This window comes from Sturnira hondurensis, unplaced genomic scaffold (assembly GCF_014824575.4).
Source record: "Sturnira hondurensis isolate 20B ecotype Veracruz unplaced genomic scaffold, ASM1482457v3 Scaffold0010128, whole genome shotgun sequence".
NCBI classification, from domain to species: Eukaryota; Metazoa; Chordata; class Mammalia; order Chiroptera; family Phyllostomidae; genus Sturnira; species Sturnira hondurensis.
The window spans coordinates 10,699,460-10,720,751 of record NW_028082759.1 but is presented as its reverse complement, the minus strand read 5'-3'; the positions used below and the strand labels follow the sequence as shown (position 1 = coordinate 10,720,751).

At 46.7% G+C, this 21,292-nt stretch overlaps 1 protein-coding gene across 1 annotated transcript in view; it reads right to left on the bottom strand.

The window, feature by feature from the left end:
* Positions 1-21,292, bottom strand: part of GATB (glutamyl-tRNA amidotransferase subunit B) — a 69,487-nt gene that overhangs the window by 20,198 nt on the left and 27,997 nt on the right. Inside the window, exons 4-9 of the mRNA XM_037058409.1 lie at positions 19,766-19,964; positions 19,215-19,337; positions 10,767-10,880; positions 9,739-9,823; positions 8,639-8,683; positions 6,488-6,677 (exon numbers count right to left, since the gene is read on the bottom strand). Coding sequence (XP_036914304.1) covers positions 6,488-6,677; positions 8,639-8,683; positions 9,739-9,823; positions 10,767-10,880; positions 19,215-19,337; positions 19,766-19,964 — 756 coding nt within the window. The remainder of the gene's footprint in view (positions 1-6,487; positions 6,678-8,638; positions 8,684-9,738; positions 9,824-10,766; positions 10,881-19,214; positions 19,338-19,765; positions 19,965-21,292) is intronic.

Below are 21,292 nucleotides of genomic sequence, written 5' to 3'. Positions count from 1 at the left end.
CTTGGGAGACACGGAGATCAGCAGCCAGCCGTGTGGGGAGCAACGCAGAGCTGCTGCTGCAAATGGTATTAATGATAAAAATAAACTTGAACAGCAATAATAGGTACTGTGCACTGTTCTAAGTGCTTTCTCTGTGTTAACTCATTTAATTCCCAAAATGACCCGTGGAGGCAGGTAGCGGAATTCTTTTAAAAATGACAACACTGAGGTACTAACCTGCAAAGGGTCACGGCACGAAAGGGCTGGGCGCCAGTGCCAGGCACACCGCGAGGCAACTCGCTCACCTGAAGAATGCACTTTCCCACCACTTCCATCGTTTTACTTGATACCTGCCAGCTGTTCAAAGGTTCTTAACATATTAAAAATGTTGCGAAGGGCTTTAGCAATTAGCTTAGAAATGAGGAGAAAATAGCAAATTCACTTTCTGCCTTTGCCAGAGCACACAAGACCACATGGCACTCTGCTCTTGCATGACACACACCAGCTCCCAGACCACAAAGGGAGACAGCAGCACCCACCCCCGGGCCTGAGCTCCCCCAGCCTCACCTCTGCATCCCCTCCACAGTCCCTCCTGGGGGAAGTTACAGTGAGCACATCCAAACCAAGACAATGCCCCGTTCTGAAACACCTTCCAACGTGACCAAGTGAATTCCATGACCGCTCATACAGTCTCGATAATAAGCATATTGTATTCAGTTGCACTCTTGACTCCTCTAACATGAGTGATGTCTGGTTACACCTAACCAGGCAGGGCCAGCCTGTGGTGGGAGCCACTGCCTGTCCAGGAGACCCTGCATCTGTGGACTGAGCAAGAGCGGCTCCAGCTGGGCGAGGGTCTTCCAGGTTAGGATGCATCATTTTGTGGAGGTACCAGCACAAACTGCCTCTGTCTGCCTCTGCAGAGTGGTGGGGCGTCGGGGTGCGCAGCCACTGAGCTTTTCTGGAGATGCTGTTAGAAGGCCAGGTGTGTGTGTGTCAACAGGGGCTCTGTTGTCCCCTCATTATCCCTGTGAATTTGGCCATTCTCACAACAGGAGAAAAACAGAATGCAGACCCACCAGCTTTGTGATAAATGGCCCTGGAAATAACAGCAAATGTTAGTGTTGGGGTGGAAATGAAAGTGAGGGAAGGGGTCTGAGAGCGTGGTGTTCCAGGGCAGAGGCAGAAGCTGTGGCTGGATTAAGGGCTGGAATGTACAGTGGGTGGTGACTTGGATCTGTGCCGTGAACAATCTCACCCTTTGCTTTTTGTGGAAACAAGTGACTACAGACATCTTTCAGTGAGTGAACCAGAAAAAGGTGACTCATCAGAGGAGTCTTTGGTGGGGAAAAACCCAAGGTAGTCAATCAGTGGTATGAGGCCAGCGGAGAAGACACCATTCTCCATGTAAGCCAGAAGGAAGCTGGAACCCTGAACCATCACTGCTACTTTCAAGAACACAGGGACCTGCAGAGGTTCTGAAATTGACTCAGAAACTCCCAGGGTCTATGCCCTCTAGTCTGTCTCAACAAACACACAGCTAGAGAGCTCTATCGTCCTATTTTGGTTCCCACAATTCAGCCCCTGGATCACGTTCCTAGCAAGGCCTGGGAACCCTAAACTCTGAGTAAAACTATGACCCTAGTGATTTCACTTGTGCTCTTGTCCCAGCAAAGCTGGGAAGCATACACATCTGAATTCAGCAGAGTCCCGGTTCCATTCAGGTAGTGTGCTCACCTACAGCTGCTTAGATGAAGGTGAAAATGAGTTTACATTCTCTGAGATGCGTTAACTGCGAGAGATGTTGAGGGAAACCAACTTGGAAATGACACTTTTTCTTAGATAATCAAAAGCCATATAATTTAGGAAGTAAAAATTGACAGCAGACAGGAATAATCAGATAACTATATCTGCAAAAATGGGACCCAAAAATCATGTCAAGAAATCAGTTTTGACTGGGACCACATTTCAATGTCCTTTAACGCACAGCCGTCCGGTGTGTCCAACACGGAGGGAACCTGTGTTACTTCAGGATGCATTTGAGGCAGAGCCCCTGGCGCTCCCCAAGGTTAGCACCCGGGACCTGCACTCCTCCCTTCACTTTGTCCCCTCAGGCAGGGCCCCATGGGGTCAGATGGCTCTGAACCCAGTGGACCCTCATCTCTGAAAGCCCTGCCATGTATCTGAGATGAGCTGTTGGTTTTGCAGGAATTAACTTAGAAGATGAATCTTTTTATTCAACAAAACACTGGTTGTTTTTCCAGTGCACAGAATGACCATGAGCACATCCAAAGCTGGTAAGTAGTGGATGCAATGTTGTAAAATGAAGAATGAAATCAAGTTTGAAGATTGCATGGAGCTGAATATGGTGGGTGATGACACTGGCCAAATGGAGTTTCCTTCCTCGGTTGTTAGAGGGCAAGTCCTTTGCTCCTCAGGAGGTGTGGGCAGTCTAACACCAGTCAATAGGGTTTCAGATGCTTTTTTCAAACTATTAAGGCAGCACTGCCTATGCGATATAAAGGTATTTACCAATGAAAATTACATTATAGGCAATTCAGCCAGAAAAACCCCAGGCCATTTCAAGCTTACTGGATACTCACAACCAAACTTGGAAAACAATCCATTTAACAATCAACTGCAGTCATGATACCCTTTCTGCTTCTTTGTTCTTTGGAGAGACCTAACCCCGTGGCTTAGGAAAGTGCCTCAATACCTTGTACTCAACCACTCAGCCACCGAGGTTAGGTTTCCTCTCCTGTGAAATGGGCACGACCACTGTATGCACCCTACGAGGGTTGCTGGCGGCCAGATTAAGAAGTGGGCCACAGTAAACTGCAGGGCAGGCGGTAGGTGAATGGCCTGTTGTACAAATTGTTTTCCTGAAATTAGGCATCCTGAGCTCTTCATGACTTTGTAATCATTGGGAGCTGATTTACTCATAACATACCCGAAAGAGGCATGTTCTGTGCTTTCTCCCGCCTTCATCGGAAACACGACAGATTGCTGAGAAGGGCAGATGCACAGATCAAATGAAGCTTAGGCAAATGGCTGCACGTAGTCTGCACTGGCTGTCAGGTAAGGCAGAGTTTAGGAAGAGATGCCCCTGAAGACGTCACCCTGGGATTGTTTGCTAAGAAAAATGCACATGTGTATAATCTCAATCATTTTAATAATTATTCTTGGCTATACTGACTCAGAGAAGGACCTGCTATGTGCTATTAGAATTCTCCCATTTTCTAATACCTGAATCCCAGCTTCCACATTTCTATTCCCTCCTCCTTATACATGAGGCCAGAAATCACGGCAATCTGACACAGGACAGGGAAGCAAGGTTAGCTCACCAGGGTGAAGTTCTGGTGAAGTTCTGGTACTTTTAGGTGGCTGCGGAGGAAAAAAAATTGTTAAGACAGGTTTCTGTTGGGAGTAGAATATCAGGAGGCTATAAAAGATCAGAATGTAGTTTTGATTTAATGTCCTAATGAAGTCAGCTCAGAAAACTAGTTCTGGTGTGGCTGAAGCGGCAACCCAGGTCTCCCCACTCAGAGCTCAGTGACACAGGGTCATTCCACGATTTGCTGGTTGTCAAAAGGGCGGTTCATGTATCAGGCCTTTAGAAGCAGGGACACTTTTATGGGGAACACTGCTTCTCCCAGGACTTTCATGAGTCTTGCCACAGTATCCCATGCATTTACTCATCCGTCCTCCTCTCACGGAACAAATATTCACCGAGTGCCTACTATGTGCCAGACATTGTGGTGGATGCTAAGACACAATACTGGAGTTTCATAATATCAAGGGTAAGCTAACAATAAATAATTCAGTGCTTACTGCATACGAAAATGACAAGCTAGATTAGAGTTAAAAATTCTGAAGTCATTATTTGTGGGTAAGGCATGTGTGTGTGTGGGTGGGCATGTGCTTCGTGCTTAGTTTAATGAGCAACGCAAAGGCCCAGCGCGCGGGGTGGGAGCTCCACAAAGCGCACCTCCACCGCTGCTACTTGTTTAATGGACACTCCTGGGCACCCTTTCAGTTGGAAGACGGTTCATTAGATCTGCGCATCTGCCCTTCTCAGCAATCTGTCGTGTTTCCGATGAAGGCGGGAGAAAGCACAGAACATGCCTCTTTCGGGTATGTTATGAGTAAATCAGCTCCCAATGATTACAAAGTCATGAAGAGCTCAGGATGCCTAATTTCAGGAAAACAATTTGTCTGCATCATTCTCTTCCCCTTCCTATCGAGTTCTCTTCTTCCTCATGTTGAGGATTTCAAGTACTATCCCTTAAAAAAAGAAAAAAACACCTGTTATTTTTAAGCTATAAAAATAAGCATATCTTTAAAATATCAAAAAATGAGTGCCTTCAAAAATGCCTCGAAAGTCACCTTCTTGAGGTTTTCTCTGCTTGTCCTAAATGAGGCAATCACTCCCTCCTCTGGGCCCCTCCACTTTATACATTTATATACTGCCACACGCCCCTGGAGCTGGGTAGCTGTGGTGGTGTGTGTGTATAAATAAGTTACTGGAAAGTAAAGAAAACATCTTCTTTTTTAAAAAAACGTTGTCCTTGTCTCAGTACCTACTGCACAGGAGAGGGCAATAAGAGTGTTGACATGACTGGAGAGAAGGTGAGTTTCCCTAAGAAGGGCCTTCAACTACGAAAACATAAACTCACTCAGTTGCCACCCCTCCGCAAACGTTTATTCAAGACCTACTGGGTCATGGCACTGTGAAGGACACACAAAAAGAGCTGGGACACAAACACAAACGTGAACATGGCCTTGCTACGTGCTCTTCAGGGGCGACTGTGACAATCCCACAGAGAAGCGCTCTGAAGGGAGCGCCTACCTCCAGGCAGCGCCTCAAAGGAGAGATGGCCACACTCATGGGAGGCGATGCAGAAAGGTCCTTTCGAGTCTCTTACCAGAAGGCTGCTACACAAAAACAGCGTTCAACATTCTAGTTAGTGGATTCTTCTCAGAAACCAGCCTTGGGCTAAAAAAAAAAAGGCCAAGTAACCTGAGCTCATCATTCCCCACCTGCAGAGGTGGCCCCTGGCCACCAGGTGGGATGCCCAGTGGAGAGAGGCAACTGACGCCTGCATGCTGGGCAGCCTCAGTCCCTGTCCTCCGACCCCCTACAGAACTTGGCAAGTGTGTCACAAAAAAGCAGGGCCAGAATTTAGCATTTAGTTTTTATTCTGGAATTTATTTTGAGTGGGCTGAAAATGGAAAGATCAAGATGGTGGGGAAGATGTGTAAGCCTGACTTGCAAGGCTTGTTAAATCAACCTAGGAAGAACGCAGGTTCAAAGGTGTTCTGTATGAGATACTGACAAACTAATTCGTACAAAGACCTGGCTGTAGGCACTGCTGCTATGCTCTCTGCGCTGAGTAACAGTGCGAGTATGCAACCACCCCTGCCTCCAAGGCACTGAACAAGACACACCAATAAATAATTAAAATGCGATGGTAAAGGTGCCACAGAGGCAGGAATAAGACAGACAGGCAGCCTGTCGGAGACAGCGATCAACTCTGCCTAAAGTATGAAAAAACAACGGATCATGCCTAATCATTATTGATAGGAAAAAAGGAGTTTTCACATGAGACTGACTCTTGTCAAATTAATCAATTTACAGATGATGAAGAGAAAAATCATTTATTCAACAAACATTTGACTGAGTACCTTGTACCGGAAATGCCTGGGTTGCTGTTATTGAACTAGAAATTTACATAGAAATATGTATATTCTAACATCCTCAGATATTTATTATCAGTCAATTAAAATGAAAAAAAAAAGCCCATCTTCACGGATTCTGCTGCCACACCTGGTCCCTAAAAGATGCAGCAGCAGAGCATCCCACCTGCTCCCAGGACAAGCAGAAGACAACTGCGCCCAACACCACGCTCACTGGGGCCGTGCCAGCTCAGTGCTGCCGCAAGAAAGAAAACTGCGAGGCCCCAGCAGCTCTGAAGAGCAGGGGGAATCCCTACGCAGACCCCAGCAATGTCAGAGTCTCTAGCGCCCCTTCAGACGCGTCCTTAAGCCTCCAAGGACTGATACTTTTAGTCAGAGTTTTTAGCATTTCGCGTGGAATAAATGTTTTTTTTGTATAACTGGTAGAATGACAAGCTGGCTTTTGAGAGCCTAACTTCCTGCCAGACCCCATCCTGGTTCAATACTGCTAGAAACCCTATACATGGATTTCCTGGTGTCCTGCAGACCCAGGGAAAACACTCGCCCATAATATCCGAATGCTCTTCGAGAAGCCCCAAGGCTGCCGTGTGCAGCTGAACATTTCTACACAGAAGAAATGAGACGCGAGATTCTGCTTCTGGTTTTAGGAGAAGCATTACATTTAAGGGCACTGAGCGAAGGTTAGCACACCTGTTGTGCTCAGAAGCATCCACCGTACAACCGAGGCAACCGGCCGGCCCCACCCAGAGCCCACTGTACAGCGTTCCCCTGACTGGTGAGCTGGGTTACCGAGCCCCTGATCAATACTCACCAGTAAGGTGAGGCTTTGTTCCGGCAGCATCCCATACTGCTGAACGAGCTTCTCCCGGGTCACGCTGGGGAGCTCGGGGAGCTGCTCCCGAATCTGGTCAATATTGACCACCTGCTGTGGGTCTATGCCAGCAGGCAGAGACACCGAGTCGTAGAGCCGCAGGGGAGGCAGGTTGGGTTCGGGGATAAACCTAGGCAGAGAGGAGACAGGGCCTGGCTCTGAAGTATTTAGCTTAATAAGGAAAAAAACCTACCACCAGTATGAAAGTTTCTGTGTATAGAGGCTAGTTACTTACAAATATTTCTAATATCTTCCAATATCAACGGTGGCTCCTTGTTTCCTAGGAGTGAGTCTTTGCACAAATGTAAACCATAGCCAGAGACACCAGCCCTGCTGCTCCCCACGCTTATGACCTAGTGACGAGTGAGGAAGGCACGACACGGTTGATGCCGCGCTGTGGTGTGTAACTGTGGCCAGAGCACGTAGCCATGAAGACACGCGACCAAACGAGAACAGCTTATTATTAGGGAGAAAGATCACTTCCCTGACTTTAAAATTTCCAGTATTTTTAGCAGTATTTGTATAATAAATGAAAAGTCAAAGAATAAGAAAACATTTTCTTGAGAAGTAGGAGAGCTGAATGGATTTTGCCTAAATAAAAGGTAGAAGCTGGAGCAGAAGGAGGGAGGGAGAGGTGAAGTCCAGACGGGGTGTTGGGGGCAGTGAAACTCTTCTGAACGACACTCTAATGGTGGATATATGTCATTATACATTTGTCAAACCCACAGAATGTCCAACACAAAGACAACCCTAATGTACACTATGAATTTTAGTTAATGATAGGGTATTGACTTCAGTCCATCAATTTTAACAAATGCACCACACCACACACTAATGCAGGACGTTATTAGGGGAAACTGAGGGGGGAGACAAAGTGCACGGTCCCCGCTATACACCAAGGAACGCACAGAATGCTCTGTAATTACCACTCGGTTCTGCTCTAAACCTAACACCGCTCTAAAAAATAGTTGACTCTTTGAAATGTGAGGCTGCACCACTGCCTGTAATCTTAGGAAACAAAGATGTCCTTCCCTCCAACCTATCCCAGCATGTATTGTTTGCTCTCTGCTTCTCTTGTCAAGGGGCTCGTGCAGATGCAGAGTAACACAGAACAAATGGTGGCTGGCTCTGAGGTGACAGATGAGAAGTGTTAGCAGTCCGTCACCCTGGTGCCAAATCTGTGCTGTGAATCAGTGGGGCTTCTGAAAGTAGGAGGGAATCCTGCCCGTTAACCTGAGGGATCAAGCAGAAGCCACTGGCTAAACCAAAAGTATATTCCGTGCTTCTTAAGAAAGCAGCAGGGACAGAGTACGGGCAACACTGGGGGGCGAAGGTTCTCGGGAAGAACAGACTGACCCTAGAAGATCACAGAAATTCACACCACCCCACTCCGACAGACACCACGAGAGGAGTCCTTGAGGTGAAGTTCACTCTAAAGGTTTATGAGCTTCTTCTTTCCCACATCCTCAAGGTCAACAGTAGCTACATTTACATCTTCCCGCACGCCACCAAAGAAAGGTGGACTAACCCCAACAACTTTAATGCACAAAACTTCAATGTTCACAGTCTGCTAGACTGAATGGAGAAATAAAAGCTTCATTTATCTTAAGCCTGTCCTTATTATTTGCTGTATTTCTGGATGTCACAGTTAAGTCCAACTTGTTCAATTTATCAGTTAAATAGCATCACTTGAAGTTTGAGGGAAAGTGCCATCTGTTTTTTCATTTCTTCTCTAGGAACTTCAGTGCCTCGCTGGGTTTGCTCCCGAATGCAACAACAAGAACAGGCCAGCCCCCACCCTCAAAAGCCATCCTCTTGGTTCAGCTGTAACAACTCACACACAGGGGCAAGCGAACCAGTGTCTTCCAACAACAGGATCACCTCTAAGAAGGGACTCCAAGGCTACCAACTCAGAAATATATTCTTTCTCTCAGTGTGCACTAAAACAGGAAGTCTAGATTTTCCATCACGTAACTAACAAAAATTGGTTCCTAAAAATCTACCCAGGATCATTAGGCTGATCTCTAAGTGGATCTGAAATATGCCTCTACCCCCAAGTACACAATGCTATTTGACAAGATGAGTAATCACCTGTAGTCCTGTTTTCCTTCCTTGTCTCGCATCGGCACGGTGCACCTGCAGTAGTTAAACAAGGAAACGTTAGAGAGAGATTGCACCGGCCCGGGACGGCACGTATTCAGAGAGGGGTTCCCTGCCGATAAGGGACACAGGCAAATTCCAGCTCTTTAGGCCTTCCTTGGGAGACACTTTACGACTACATTAAGAAATAATGTTAGGGCGTGGGGTGGGATGGGAGTAATAGACAGAAAACTGTACTTGAAAAATAATTAAATAAAAAAATTGGAGAAAAATAAATAAATAAATAATGATAAAAAATAAAATAAAACCCTTTCCAACAACAACAAAAAAGAAATAATATTAAAAAAGAAAAATGTTTACAATGCTAATTTAAAAAAATAAACTGCTTCAATGCAAAGAACTTTTAACCAGCTCTAGGCTTTTGAGCTTTGCTGAGTCTTCTGCTAAAAGTATAAAACCCTCAAAAGTTCTGCACTAGAAAAATTAAAGTCAATGTTAATGTTATCTAAACAAAAAAGGGCACTTCCACAACCAGCTCTACACTTCCTGTAAGCTAGAGCTCCACACCTTGAGCCTAAATTGGTCTGACAGAAATTGAGGAAATAAAAATTCTTGCTGCAAAGCAGGTAACTCAGAAGCAAGGGCAGGGACAGGACCTGAAACCAGCACCGTGGAACAAGTTGGGCTTGGTTTCAACTTTCCGCTGGCCCTGAAGGACAGGGCCCCCACCCCGGGGCTGTGCACGAGTGGGTTTGTGGCCTGTTAGGAAGCAGGCCCCACAGCAGGAGGTGAGCCACAGTGCTAGCATAACCACCTGGGCCCCACCTCCTTCCCTCACCCAGCACCCCTCCACCCCACCCACCCCACCGTGCCATCCCTGGAAGAACTGTCTTCCAGGAAACCAGTCCCTGATGCCAAAAAGGTTGGGACTGCCGCCGCTATAGGATACAGTATTTTTGCAATTTTACTAATGAGGAAACTGAAGTGCAGAGAAGCTAAGCACCTCCTTCAGAGTCACCTGTCTGGTCTTTGGCGAGCCCAGTTGCAACCCCAGCTGGCCGCGCCCAAGGTGCTGGGCAGTGCAGACTCACCCCAGCTTGTAATCATAGGAGCGAGTTTCATTCAGAATTTCGCCTCCATTCTCAAGTTCTCTGATTTGCCTCTGAATTTCATAATCTAAGAAAAACACAGTAATTTAGTAGTATATTTTTGACTCCTTTCATGCAACCAAGCAACATTTAAAAACTTTTTAAATCTTTAACTCACAAACTAGTCATTCACCTCACTTCATCTCAATACCAGGCACTGTGTCACTCCACACCACGAGTCAAGGGTGAACAGAGTATAATAGGATGTTTTGAGAGACAGCCACAAGACTTTTACCACAATATATTGTTACAATTGTTTAATTTTTATTAGTTATTATTGTTAATGTCTCACTGTGCCTAATTTACAAATTAAACGTGATCACAGGTATGTACAGAAGAACACACAGGATCCATAGGGTTCCGTGCCACCTGCAGTTGCAGGCGTCCACAGGGGTCTTGGAACATGTCCCCTGTGGACAAGCGGACACAAACTGCTGTACGTTGTACACTCTATTTTCTTCTTTTTTCCATCATAGAATGATGGTGCTTAAAAGGGTCTTTTAGGAAGCACTACTCCTCCCTTTTTGGAAAAACTTGGGTTCAGAGAGATGGAGTGACCCAGGACAGATGTCACAACTGGGCAGAGGGCTGGGAACACTCTCCGGCTGAGTGACTCCAGATCTAAATTGTTGCCTGTCAGGCGTTCCTATCCTGGAATCCCCAGATGCCGGCCAAGTGGGCCTGGGCTAGGCCAGCAGATGGAGAAAGCCCTGCAGAGAGGGGAGCCCACCAAACATCTAGCACCGAGGCCCCACCTGTGAGGGACGTCCTCTCAGACTCTGTTTCAGCTGAGCTGCCGGCTTCCACAGCCACATGAGTGAGCTGAGGCAGAACCAGCAGAAAAACCACCCAATCCACAGAACTACGGAAAGTTAACAGGCTGTACGAGTCACCAAGGCCTGGGGTGGCTTGTTACACAGCAGTAGATAACTGACACGAGACGGGCATTAGGAGTAACAGCTGATGTTCACCTATGGCTCTGGCCAAGAACCTGGCACTGTTGAGATTCTTCACTTCAGTTCGAACACCCAAAGGCTCTCCAGGGCGATGCACAGATATATTGGCATCCACTCTCAACTGGCCTTCTGAAAGGAGAGAAAACAGACAGTTCTTTAGAAATTTTCTTGAGGCCACATGGTCTTTTAAAGGCCAGAGAGTCCAGGCAAGCACCATCCACTCCCACTTGTTGTCTTGTTACAGCAACCTAGCCTCAGAGAAGGTGCAGCTGGTCCTCCTGTGCACGGCTGGCGCTTCTACCTGTGTAAGAGCATTCTGGTCCTAAAGCTTCTGTGGTGTGTGTGCACATGTGTGCATGTGTGTACTTGTGCACATGCAGAAGGAGAGAGGAGAAATTCTGGACACACCTGCTGGGGAAATCTCATTTCTTTTGGGCCCAATAAGAAAAACAACATTGTTAAAATGAAAATTTACTCAGCGGTTTTATTCTCAGGCTTTTTCTAAAGTGTCAGAGCTGGGCTGTCGGGAAGGCCTCAGCAATGACTGTCTGATGCCCTATACTGCTCTCCAGTGGAACGTGGATTCCCCACAGTGATGCCAGGAGATTTACAAGAACGTCCTTGAGCATTTACAGCTCACGGGCAAGAGCCAGAACCTGTACTGCAGTGATCCCTTCCTTCCACTAACACGACTCCAAACCCTCCCTCATCGCCGAGGGATTTGCTGCAGCCCACGGAGCTGTTAGGAAGGGGAGGGCCTGAGGTGGGGCTCGGCGGACACTGTCCCCGGCCTGGGCGAACCTGCTCTGCCCCGAAGCCCCTTTGCGTTAGGAGCGATAACCCTAAAGCAGCAGCTAGTTTGCTGAGAGGACTCTGAGGCTCTTGAGGAGGAGGGTGTGGGGGCAAAATCCCAAAACAAATAGGGAGGGGACATTAAGAAACACTCAGTAAAGCTCACATTCTCTGTTCTTCATTTTCATTTACAATATTCAAAATAGGACAGAGTAAGAAGATAAAATGCTGGATTTTTATTTTCCTAGGCAGGTTTTTAAATTGAAAAATAATCTGCCAAGCCTAAGTGTTCTGACAGGCTAAAGAAAGAAAGACATTTCCCCAGATTCCACAGCAAATGCATATTAAAATAATAAGATGGCATAAATAAACCGCACGCCACAAGAGGAGACCTGGTCTCTGTCACACCCCACACATCGAGCTGTGGGGCTTGATCTCCCAGCTCGAGGCCAATGGCCGGCTGCTGCTTGCCCTGCCTGCCACTCAATTTCATCAAGAGAGTGGCCAGCTCACCACTCTGCCAAGGCTACTTGACCCAGGCTGACTGCTAGGGAAGAGGTGCCTCTCAGCTCAGAGATCACCCTCTGTCTCCAGTGTGGACACCTCAGCACTTTTACAAAACCCTCTAGCCCCCTCTGGACAATCCGTTCCAACTATTCCTGACATCATCGGACTCTTGGTTTAGGATCCCTGAAGTCATCTTCTACTTCTGTTTTCTTTGTCCAAACTGACAACTAAGTCCTATTGGTTCTTCCCTCCATAACCCCTTATATCCGTCACTTCCTCTCGATGTCCACTGTTGCCACCCTCGCCTGAGGACTCGGAACTTCAAACCCAGATTACAGAATCACATCTGCAGGTTCCACACGGAAGCCCTCCCTGTCCAGCCTCCCACGATGTGGCCCTGACTTTCCTCCTGCCCAATGTCGTCTCCACTCTCCCACTGCTTGCTTAAGTGCACAGCCAGCTCCTAGTAGACCACCTTGTCTCCTCTGCTGGTCTTCAAGAGCCCTCCTCTGGACGTGGTTGGCACGGCCCATATTTTCCCACTGCACTCTCCATGCGAAAGCTCTCCTCCAGTCAGGGGCCACCTCCACACAAGGTGCTGTCTGCCCCATTGCTCCTCTCCCACGCATCCTCTTCACCGGAGTTACTGTCCCTTCTTCAACCTCTGCTCATCCATCAGGGTCCCACTGAAGTCACTGACTTCTTCTCCTAAAAACCCTTATCAATAAGCTGGCTGCCACTGCTGGTTCCTCTGAGTTGTTAGAATACACACAACCAATACCACAGAACTCACCACATGTCTATAGTCTGTTCTGAATTCATCTTATCTTTAAGACCAGGAGGGCAGGCCTTTCAGCAGTGGGCCCAGATTGCTGATGCTCCACCCTTCTCGCCTTCCCATGGACATCATGCTGTCAGTCAGCTCCCCTCTCCTGCGCCAGCCATCGATTGCCCCTTCTCAGCACTACTATACCTGTGCCACAGTACTGCTCATCAAAGAAAAACCAACCAACCAAAAACCAAAACCCGACTCCCTTAAACCCAATTCTCTCTCCATCATTAAGCTATTGTCTCCCTACTTTCCTAGTCAGCAAGTCCTCACAAACAAGTTGTGTTTCTTGCGCACACTGTCTCCATGATCTCACCTTCCATTTCCTTCTAAACCCACTCTAGCCTGGCTTCTGGCCTCACCTCTCAGAAGGTCTCAAGAGTGGCTGCCAAATCCACTGGGCAAAGGACACATGCTATCTTCACCTGACAAGAGACCTCAGCAGTATGTGAGACACCCACCAACCCTTCCTTCCTGAAACGCCTTTCTCTCTCGCTCCTGAGACCTACGCTCTCTTGCCTTCCTGGGACGCTCCATTCCCACTCCATTTGCTTGGCTTTCTTGCCCATCCAGACTCAGGACGAGTTTCTGCTTATGCTCTCACTGTGGGGGTATTTGGTTTGAACACCATCGGTTGCAGATGACCCCTGAATTTATCTCTTCAGTGCAGACCTCTGCTCTGAGCTCCACACTGACCTCCAATGTCTACCTGGCACCCCCCCTTGCAGGTCTCAAAGGTATTTCAATCTCTGAAACTAAATCCTGCTTGGTGCCCCCAACCCCCGCCACAGCCATCTCGTCCGCACCTTTGTGTGAGGACATATTTTAATTTAAAATAATTACATTTTATTTAATTTCAATAAATAGCACTGCGACCTATCTTCTTAGTCTTCCCTAAAAGCGTCTTTGATTTTTCTCTATCCCTTGCCTCCATTCCAGCCTGGTAACAAGTCCTACTATTTTTAAAAACCTTCTTGAATCTACCCATCTCGATCTGTCCATCTTCCCTGATACCAGCCCTGTCCACAAAAGCACCATCTTCCATCTGAGCTATTACAAAAGCTTCTCAACTGGTCTCCTTGCTTCCCCTTCTGAAACCCACTTTCCACCAAGCAGCCAGAGTGTTTTTTTCTAAAACGTTACATAGACTAAGTCATTCCCTTGCTTAAAAGCCTTTGATGGCTTCCCACTGCAGGTGGGACGAACCTCAGACTTCTTACCATTTTTGGTAACCTAGCCTTCACCTCCTTTTTCAGTCTCACTGATGCCACGTTCCCCTGTGCAGTACACATTCCCTGCAGTGGCCTCCTGTGACCTGTGTGAACTACGGGCATCTCCTACACTTTTTCCCATTCTGGGACTTTGCCTCAGCACTTCCCTGGAACGCTCACCCCCTGGATCTTTGCTGGCTGGGCCTGGTCTCAAATAAATGCTGTCTCCTCTGAGAGGCCTTCATCATGTCCAATGTTATTCTCGCTCATAGCTCCCTACTTATTTCCTTAATGCACATATCACTATAATTGTTTTGTTTTCTTTGTTAATGACCTTCCCTCCCTTGTGAATATAAGCTTGTGAATGAATATAGCAGGAACAATGTCCTCTTCACTGCTACGTCCAGAACCCAGAGATGGGTCTGGCACACAGTAATAGTTTAATAAATTAATACCTTGTTGAACAAGCCAAAACTCTGGCATTTTCTTTTTAAAAAAATATTTTATGTATTTATTTTTTAGAGAAGGGAAGAGAGGGAGAAAGAGAGGGAGAGAAACATCAACGTGTGGTTGCCTCTTGTGCGCCCCCTACTGGGGACCTGGCCTGCAAACCAGGCATATGCCCTGACTGGGAATCAAACTGGTGACCCTTTGATGCTCAGGCTGACAACGAACCACTGAGCCACACCAGCCAGGGCAAAAATTCTGGTGTTTTTCCGAACAATGAGTAAGCAGACCAGTTACTGCTTCACAGTAAGTTTCTGATCAATTCTAATAGGGCTAATCTACAGCTGGAACCATTTGAAAAAGCTCATTCAACTTTTAAAACAAACAAAAAACCAACAAACAAAAAAACTTTCCAAAGTATGCTGAGCTCTACTCAATCAAATCTCAGTCCTTAAGAGACGACTTTGTTGGAACTCAGAGAACCCTGAATTGGACCTCACTTGCTTTTAAGAACAAAACTATCTCTCACAATTTAGAATTCCAATTTAGAAATGGAATAAAAGCATGAATTTCAGTCTCTCCCAGAGAAGACCATACTATATGAATGTTTGAGAGGAATCATTTAGTATCCTGCTGTGTTGAAAGAGAGTTCCCCAGCCTGGATTCAAAGAGAGTATCAAACACTAACAAAAGACAGTCTAGCCAGTGAAGACAAAATACCTTTTAAACAAATTAAGTTAAATTGCCTCTGGTGCACAAAAGCCTTACCAGTCCGGCTTACTCGATGCATTCTGCGACACGAAGGGAGGGCATTCGCTCACATACCATGAGAGTGTTATCAAGCTCAATTTCTACCCTCTAGAAGTAGAGATTTGTAACAGCAAAGCTAAGGCACTATACCACTGAGCACAGTGATATGCTACAGTTACACATATTTTTTTCTAAAACACAGGCATACATCAGAAATGTAACATTAGGACAGAAAGCTGTTTCTGTGAACAGCAGGGGCCTGAGGATTTATTTAGTGAGGAGTGTTTTAAGCGATCTTGTTCTGATCACTGAATACTCTGCAGAACTTAAATAACAAGGTCTGACGAGGAGGAAAGGCGACCAGATTGTATCAAGCACATTTCACAAAGCAGACCCACCCACCACGAGTGGCGGTTCTGTAAGAGCACTACTGCTGACTATTGCTGAACGTACCTGAGACGGTGAGCGCAGCTGTCTGTCAGGACGGGTGACGAGTTTTACACACATCATCATATCTGCTCCCGACAATCCAGTTTCAATGACAGAGCCACTTAGACACCCTTTAGGCCCTTCAAACTTTACCCCTTTGACATGGAATTCAGATGTTCTCCCCTGCAAGTACTGCTCTCCCAATCTTCCTTGCCTTGGCCAACCACTGTCCCTGCCTCAGGGATGCCGTCCTGCTGCCCCAGCTCTGCCCGAAGACTCAGATGACGTCTTTCCTGTTTGGTTTCTTCCTTTCCCCTTTCCATACATAATTATTTGGGGGCTCACTTTGTTAAGTGTGGAAGTGAGGCTCAGAGAAATTAAATACCTTGCCCCAGTTCCTACAGCTAGAAGCAGTAGGACAGGATTCCAACCCAGGTCTGGACCTGGGCGCCAGCAGCACCCATAGCACCCTGGCTCTACCCACCATACTATCTTTCCAAGGTGTTAACCACGGCAATTATGACACTGCATGGTTGCCACTAGGAGGCAGTGTGGCAGCGCTGAAAGAAAGGGCTTCTGGACTCAGACACACCTGGGCTCATATCCTGCCACAGCCACTTTCCGAGCTCTTCTAGCAAATAGTCTCACCTCCTGAAGCCTCAGTCTTCTCACCTGTACAACAAGCGCAACGACACCTCTTTTGCAGGAATGCCGTAAAGTTTAAATGAGATGATAAATTAATTTTAAAGATACTGAGTGAACGAATGAACACATACTAAATGCCCAAATTGTAAATATCATTACCACCGAAACATAGGATGTCCACGCAGATACACATTCAACCCGACAGACTGCTCTGAGGATCTCAAAGGTGGGAGATGTCCACCGAGAAGGAATGACTTTTGGAACCCAGGTTGAGCTGGTCTCTGCTCATCAGCCAAACTGTCAGTAGCTCACTGAATCACAGCTCAGAGGAATTTAAGAGTCACTCCCAAAGCACCCTGGGGTCCACTGGTCCTTCCTAGAGAGGCCCTCAGTTCCCCGGCTACAGTCTCCAGTGCCAACACAGTTGTCCCGCGGTGGTGGGGACAAAGGGGGCAGGGCTGAGCAAACTGGAACAGCACCAAGAGCTGGACCCCTGCAGATGCTCGCAGACCTTCTCCCCCCAGCACTTTGGAACTGCCATAGCCCCTCTGCTGCTGTGTTGCAGGCAAGACTGCTAAATCCGTATTTAAAAGCAACAACAAGTGTCACAACCAACGCGATTTAATGAACCCTCTCAGCTGCCACTGAACTGATGTATCCTTGCTGTTACGGTTTATCTCTTGGCAAGGACCCAGATAGGGTTATTTTTTAGCTAACAGGTGGCCTGTTTATTATTCTGTAGGTTTGGAAAAAAGCACAGTTATTTTGAAGAAGAATGAAATAATAAAAACTTTTTTAAAGCAACAGAGAATGAATACTTAGTGCACGAATGGGTAACCACCCAGCTTGCCCGTATATCATTTATTTCTGTGGGTGAAAAGCAGCACGAGCCATGAATCTAAACAGAGCATTTTCTTCCTCTAAAACTCAGACTCATTTCAGCAAACCTGTAGGCAGCTAACCTTTACACCTCTCACTCACATGGCTGGTGCCTTTCCTGTCTTTAGCTTAAAGGAGACAGCGAATTACCAAGTTCTGGCTTCAGATTCAATTTGTACCAGTGCTCTGATGTAATAATTTGTTGTTTGTAAGGCGCCCCATGTAACAAATGCGGTATTACAAATTCAGAAGTCCCTCTGCACCATGCAAACATATTACATGACATAAAAAGGTTAGTAAATGGCATTATAAACCAGCAGGGAGATGATTCGTCATCATCACTGGTATTTACTGGAACCCACTGTGAACACTCACAATGGCTAATTTTTTTTAATCTTCACCCAAGGATATATTTATTGATTCTGGAGACGGAGAGAAGGAGGGAGGAACACGGATGTTAGGGAAATGTCAGTTGCCTCCCAGATGTGCCCTGACCAGGAATTAACCCCATGACCTTCTGGTGTACGGGACAATTCTCCAACCAACTGAGCCACACCAGCCAGGGCTCATGATGCCTAATTTTATGTGTCAACTTGATGAGGCCACGGGTGCCCTGATATTCAGTTAAATATGGTTCTGGATGTGTCTGCGAGGGAATTTCTGGGTGAGATTAACATTTGAATCCATAGACCAAGTAAAGCAGATTGCCCTCCCCACTGTGGGTGGGCCTCATTCAATCCACTGAAGGCCTAAATAGAACAAAAGACAGAGTTGGTGGTAATTTGCTCTCTCTGCCAGTCTTTGGACTTCGGCTCAGACTGGAACTTAGACCCTCAGCTCTCCTGGTTCTCAGGCCTTTGGACCTGAACTGAAACTACACTACCAGTTCTCCCAGAGCTTGGCTCGCCCCTCCCTCACGAGCTCTCCTGCAGCTTCCTGACCACAGATCTTGGAACTTCTCAGCCTCCACAGTCACATGAGCCAGCTCCTTATAGTAAATCTCATTCCGTATAAACATATACACATGTGTAACATACACACATTCTTTTCTATTGGGTCTGTTTCTGTGAAAGACCCTGATACACCACGGTAGTGGGCTACAGATTAACAACTGTACTTGCAGAAGCTGTATCCTTTCTCCGCTCTGTTAGGGAATGCTCTGTGGGAGGCAGGAGTTTGTTTTTTAATGCCCCCGGCAACAGAATATAGGGAGAAAACCACTGAAGAGACTAGTTTTCAGGACTTCTGGGCCAGCAAAGCTGCACTAGGAAGAGGCCAAGGGAGTGAGCCAGGATGAAACTTGAGCTTGACCAATACTTGCAATCTTCACATCCAATGTGCAAACACTTGAAATGTAGTGTTTGTTTGGTTCCAACTGTACAAGTAGGAAGTGGGTTTTTTTTTTTTGTTTAATTTCCTACCATTTTTCTACTGAACTTAAGATTTTATCTCAAAGTTAAAGTTTTGTGAAATCATAACCTTGGCTTATAGTTTATATAACTCGGTTTCAGCTGTAAATGGATGAAAATTCTACAAAAGAAGGAAAAGAAAGAGACTCAAGGGCAAAGCATCAGGAAACAAAGAAGTGTCGCCCACACAGCACTCACTCACTAGGAGCTGCCCTGGATACACAGTGTCTTCTCACTGAGAAGGCCCACACGGTGCAAACACATTATCTCATTAATCCGCACAACATTCTGATGCACGAAGCCAGAGAAAAAGCATCTACTCCTGTGACTTCTAACCTCACATTCTTGGGCTTGGCGTCTCTGTACTATTGTTTTTAGTGTGTTTATTTTGGTTAAGAGCTCAGAAAAGAATCCAAGGAAGATTCTAAGCAAAAAACAAAACAAAACCAGAAATGCAAAAAGCTGAAAAAGAGATGTAGACCACGTCAGTGTAGCTGATGCAGAGACTCGGGAAGCAGAAAGGGAGACGGTGGAGAAGGACGGACATGGCTTGTGTGCCTTCTACCTGCCATATTGGCCTGGCTGGTCCCCAGGGCCTGAAGTATCAGCTGCAGCTCCCTGACGGCCGTTGCCGCCTCTTCTCCACAGGACAGGTCTGGCTCCAGGACCACTTCCAGAAGGCCGACTCCTACCAAACGAGAGGCAGCGTCAGCCTGACTGGAGCTCTCCAATCCCATCAGCAGATCAGTCAGCTGAAGCCTGTAGCAAACCCTGCCCTGTGCCACTGAAGCACTGTCGGAGTGGGTCCTAGCCTCCGCACCACTTCCCTCTTTCCCCCCATTTTTTGGATTCTTAACTTTGGTTCATTTCTTTTAAAGTCTCTTTAAGAGATCCAGCTGTGGAGTCCTGCCCAGGTGGCTATGTTTGTTGCATTTCAGGGATGGGCTGTTAGCAAGCCCGACAGTAATCCCGGCTCTCGGATCAGCTGTGCCAGTGCCAACACCGATACTTTCACCTCCATCGTAAGGCTCCTGGGCCTGGGTCTTCCACTGGATCAGGGAACTGGAGGGGAGGCAGGGATGCTGGCAGGAAGTCACAGAAAATCTCTGAGCCTACCTGCCCTGTTCAAGTCAATGAGCGTCTGAGACCGCAGGTCATCGTGGAGGCTTTTGCCGCTGTCTTGCTCCAGCTGGATCTGCTTGATCCTCACTGTCTTGTCGATCACCTGACTCCGCTTGGTCCCCACACAGACGCTGTAGGCCAGGCTCCCGTTCACAGCGACTGGGAGCCTCTGCTGGGTAATCTGGTAGCCTGCCTGCATACAAACATGTGTTATGTAGTCACTGGTCCATAAATACAAGCTGGGTCCAGTTTACTATTCCTTTTAATGTCGCAGAACTGTAGGCTTACATTAAAAACACAACACAGCTAAACGAGAAAGGAAAGGGGGAAGAAAAATTAGTTTATGCCTTGTAGCCATAATTCAGCCTGGCCTCTTGTGGCTTTTTCCATCCCCCTTAACCTTTCCTGGACCCCTCACCCTGAAAATAATGATGCAATTAACAACACGAATCCTGTCTTCCCTAGTGAAGTTCCATTTTGGGGAATAACAATAATGTCATGGTCAGAGGACTCTAAGAAAAGAACGTATTGTTTCCACTTAGCTCATTAGCCTAAACCCTGCATCTGATTACTGGGCTCCTGACAGACCCTCCTTATTGGGAAATGCTGGCTAAGCATTTGCTATCTACTCTCAGCACGGCTGACAGCAGTTGCTACTAGCATAAGCTCGCTTTGTTCCTGTTTTTTAAGCTAACCAATTGTGCCAAGTGCCCTCCCTGACCCAACTTTCCTTGCTCCTCCAGCCAGAAACTGCTGGGACACACACATTCAGCTAATGGAAAGCACGCAGTAGTAAAATACTGACCGACCTTAGGGGCCCCCTCACCTCCTCCTAGGTGAAGAGAATCACTTCTAAACACACACACACACACACACACACACGCGCGCGCATCGACATTTGCTAAAGAGGTGGCGGACCAAAACTGGAGAACTGGGGAAGAACAGAGAACAGCTGAAGCGTCTGCAGGGCTTATTGGAGTCTCTGACACTGTGTTCTCAGTACGTTACTCCTCTTCATCCGCACAGCAATCCAAGTAAGGGGGCACGGCGATCCCTCACCTACCGCCGGGGTTGCGTTCCAGCGACCCCCGAGATAGGTGAAAATCCGCAAAGTAGTGGCGTTATGTTTATTCTATCATTTATATATATTTTAAGACTTTATAAACCCTTCCCACACTCCTATACACCTTTCCCACACTCTTATAAACACTTTATATGCTCTTAAACACTTTCTACACTCTTAAACCTATGTAGTTTTAACAACATATAAAATTCTATATGGGTACTCACCAGAAAAGTATACAGTCGTCCTTCGCTATATTGCGGTTCACCTATTGTGGCTTTACTGTATCACAGGTTTAATTTTTTTTTTAATTTAAAATTTAAAATGTTTTAATTTTTAAAAAACCCTTGATACAGCAAAGCTGCAATAGGTGAACCTCAGTATAGCAAGGGACGACTGTACACGACATGGCAAGGATTAAGGGCCTTCCCCAAAGTCACCTAGCTAGTAAGTTTCAA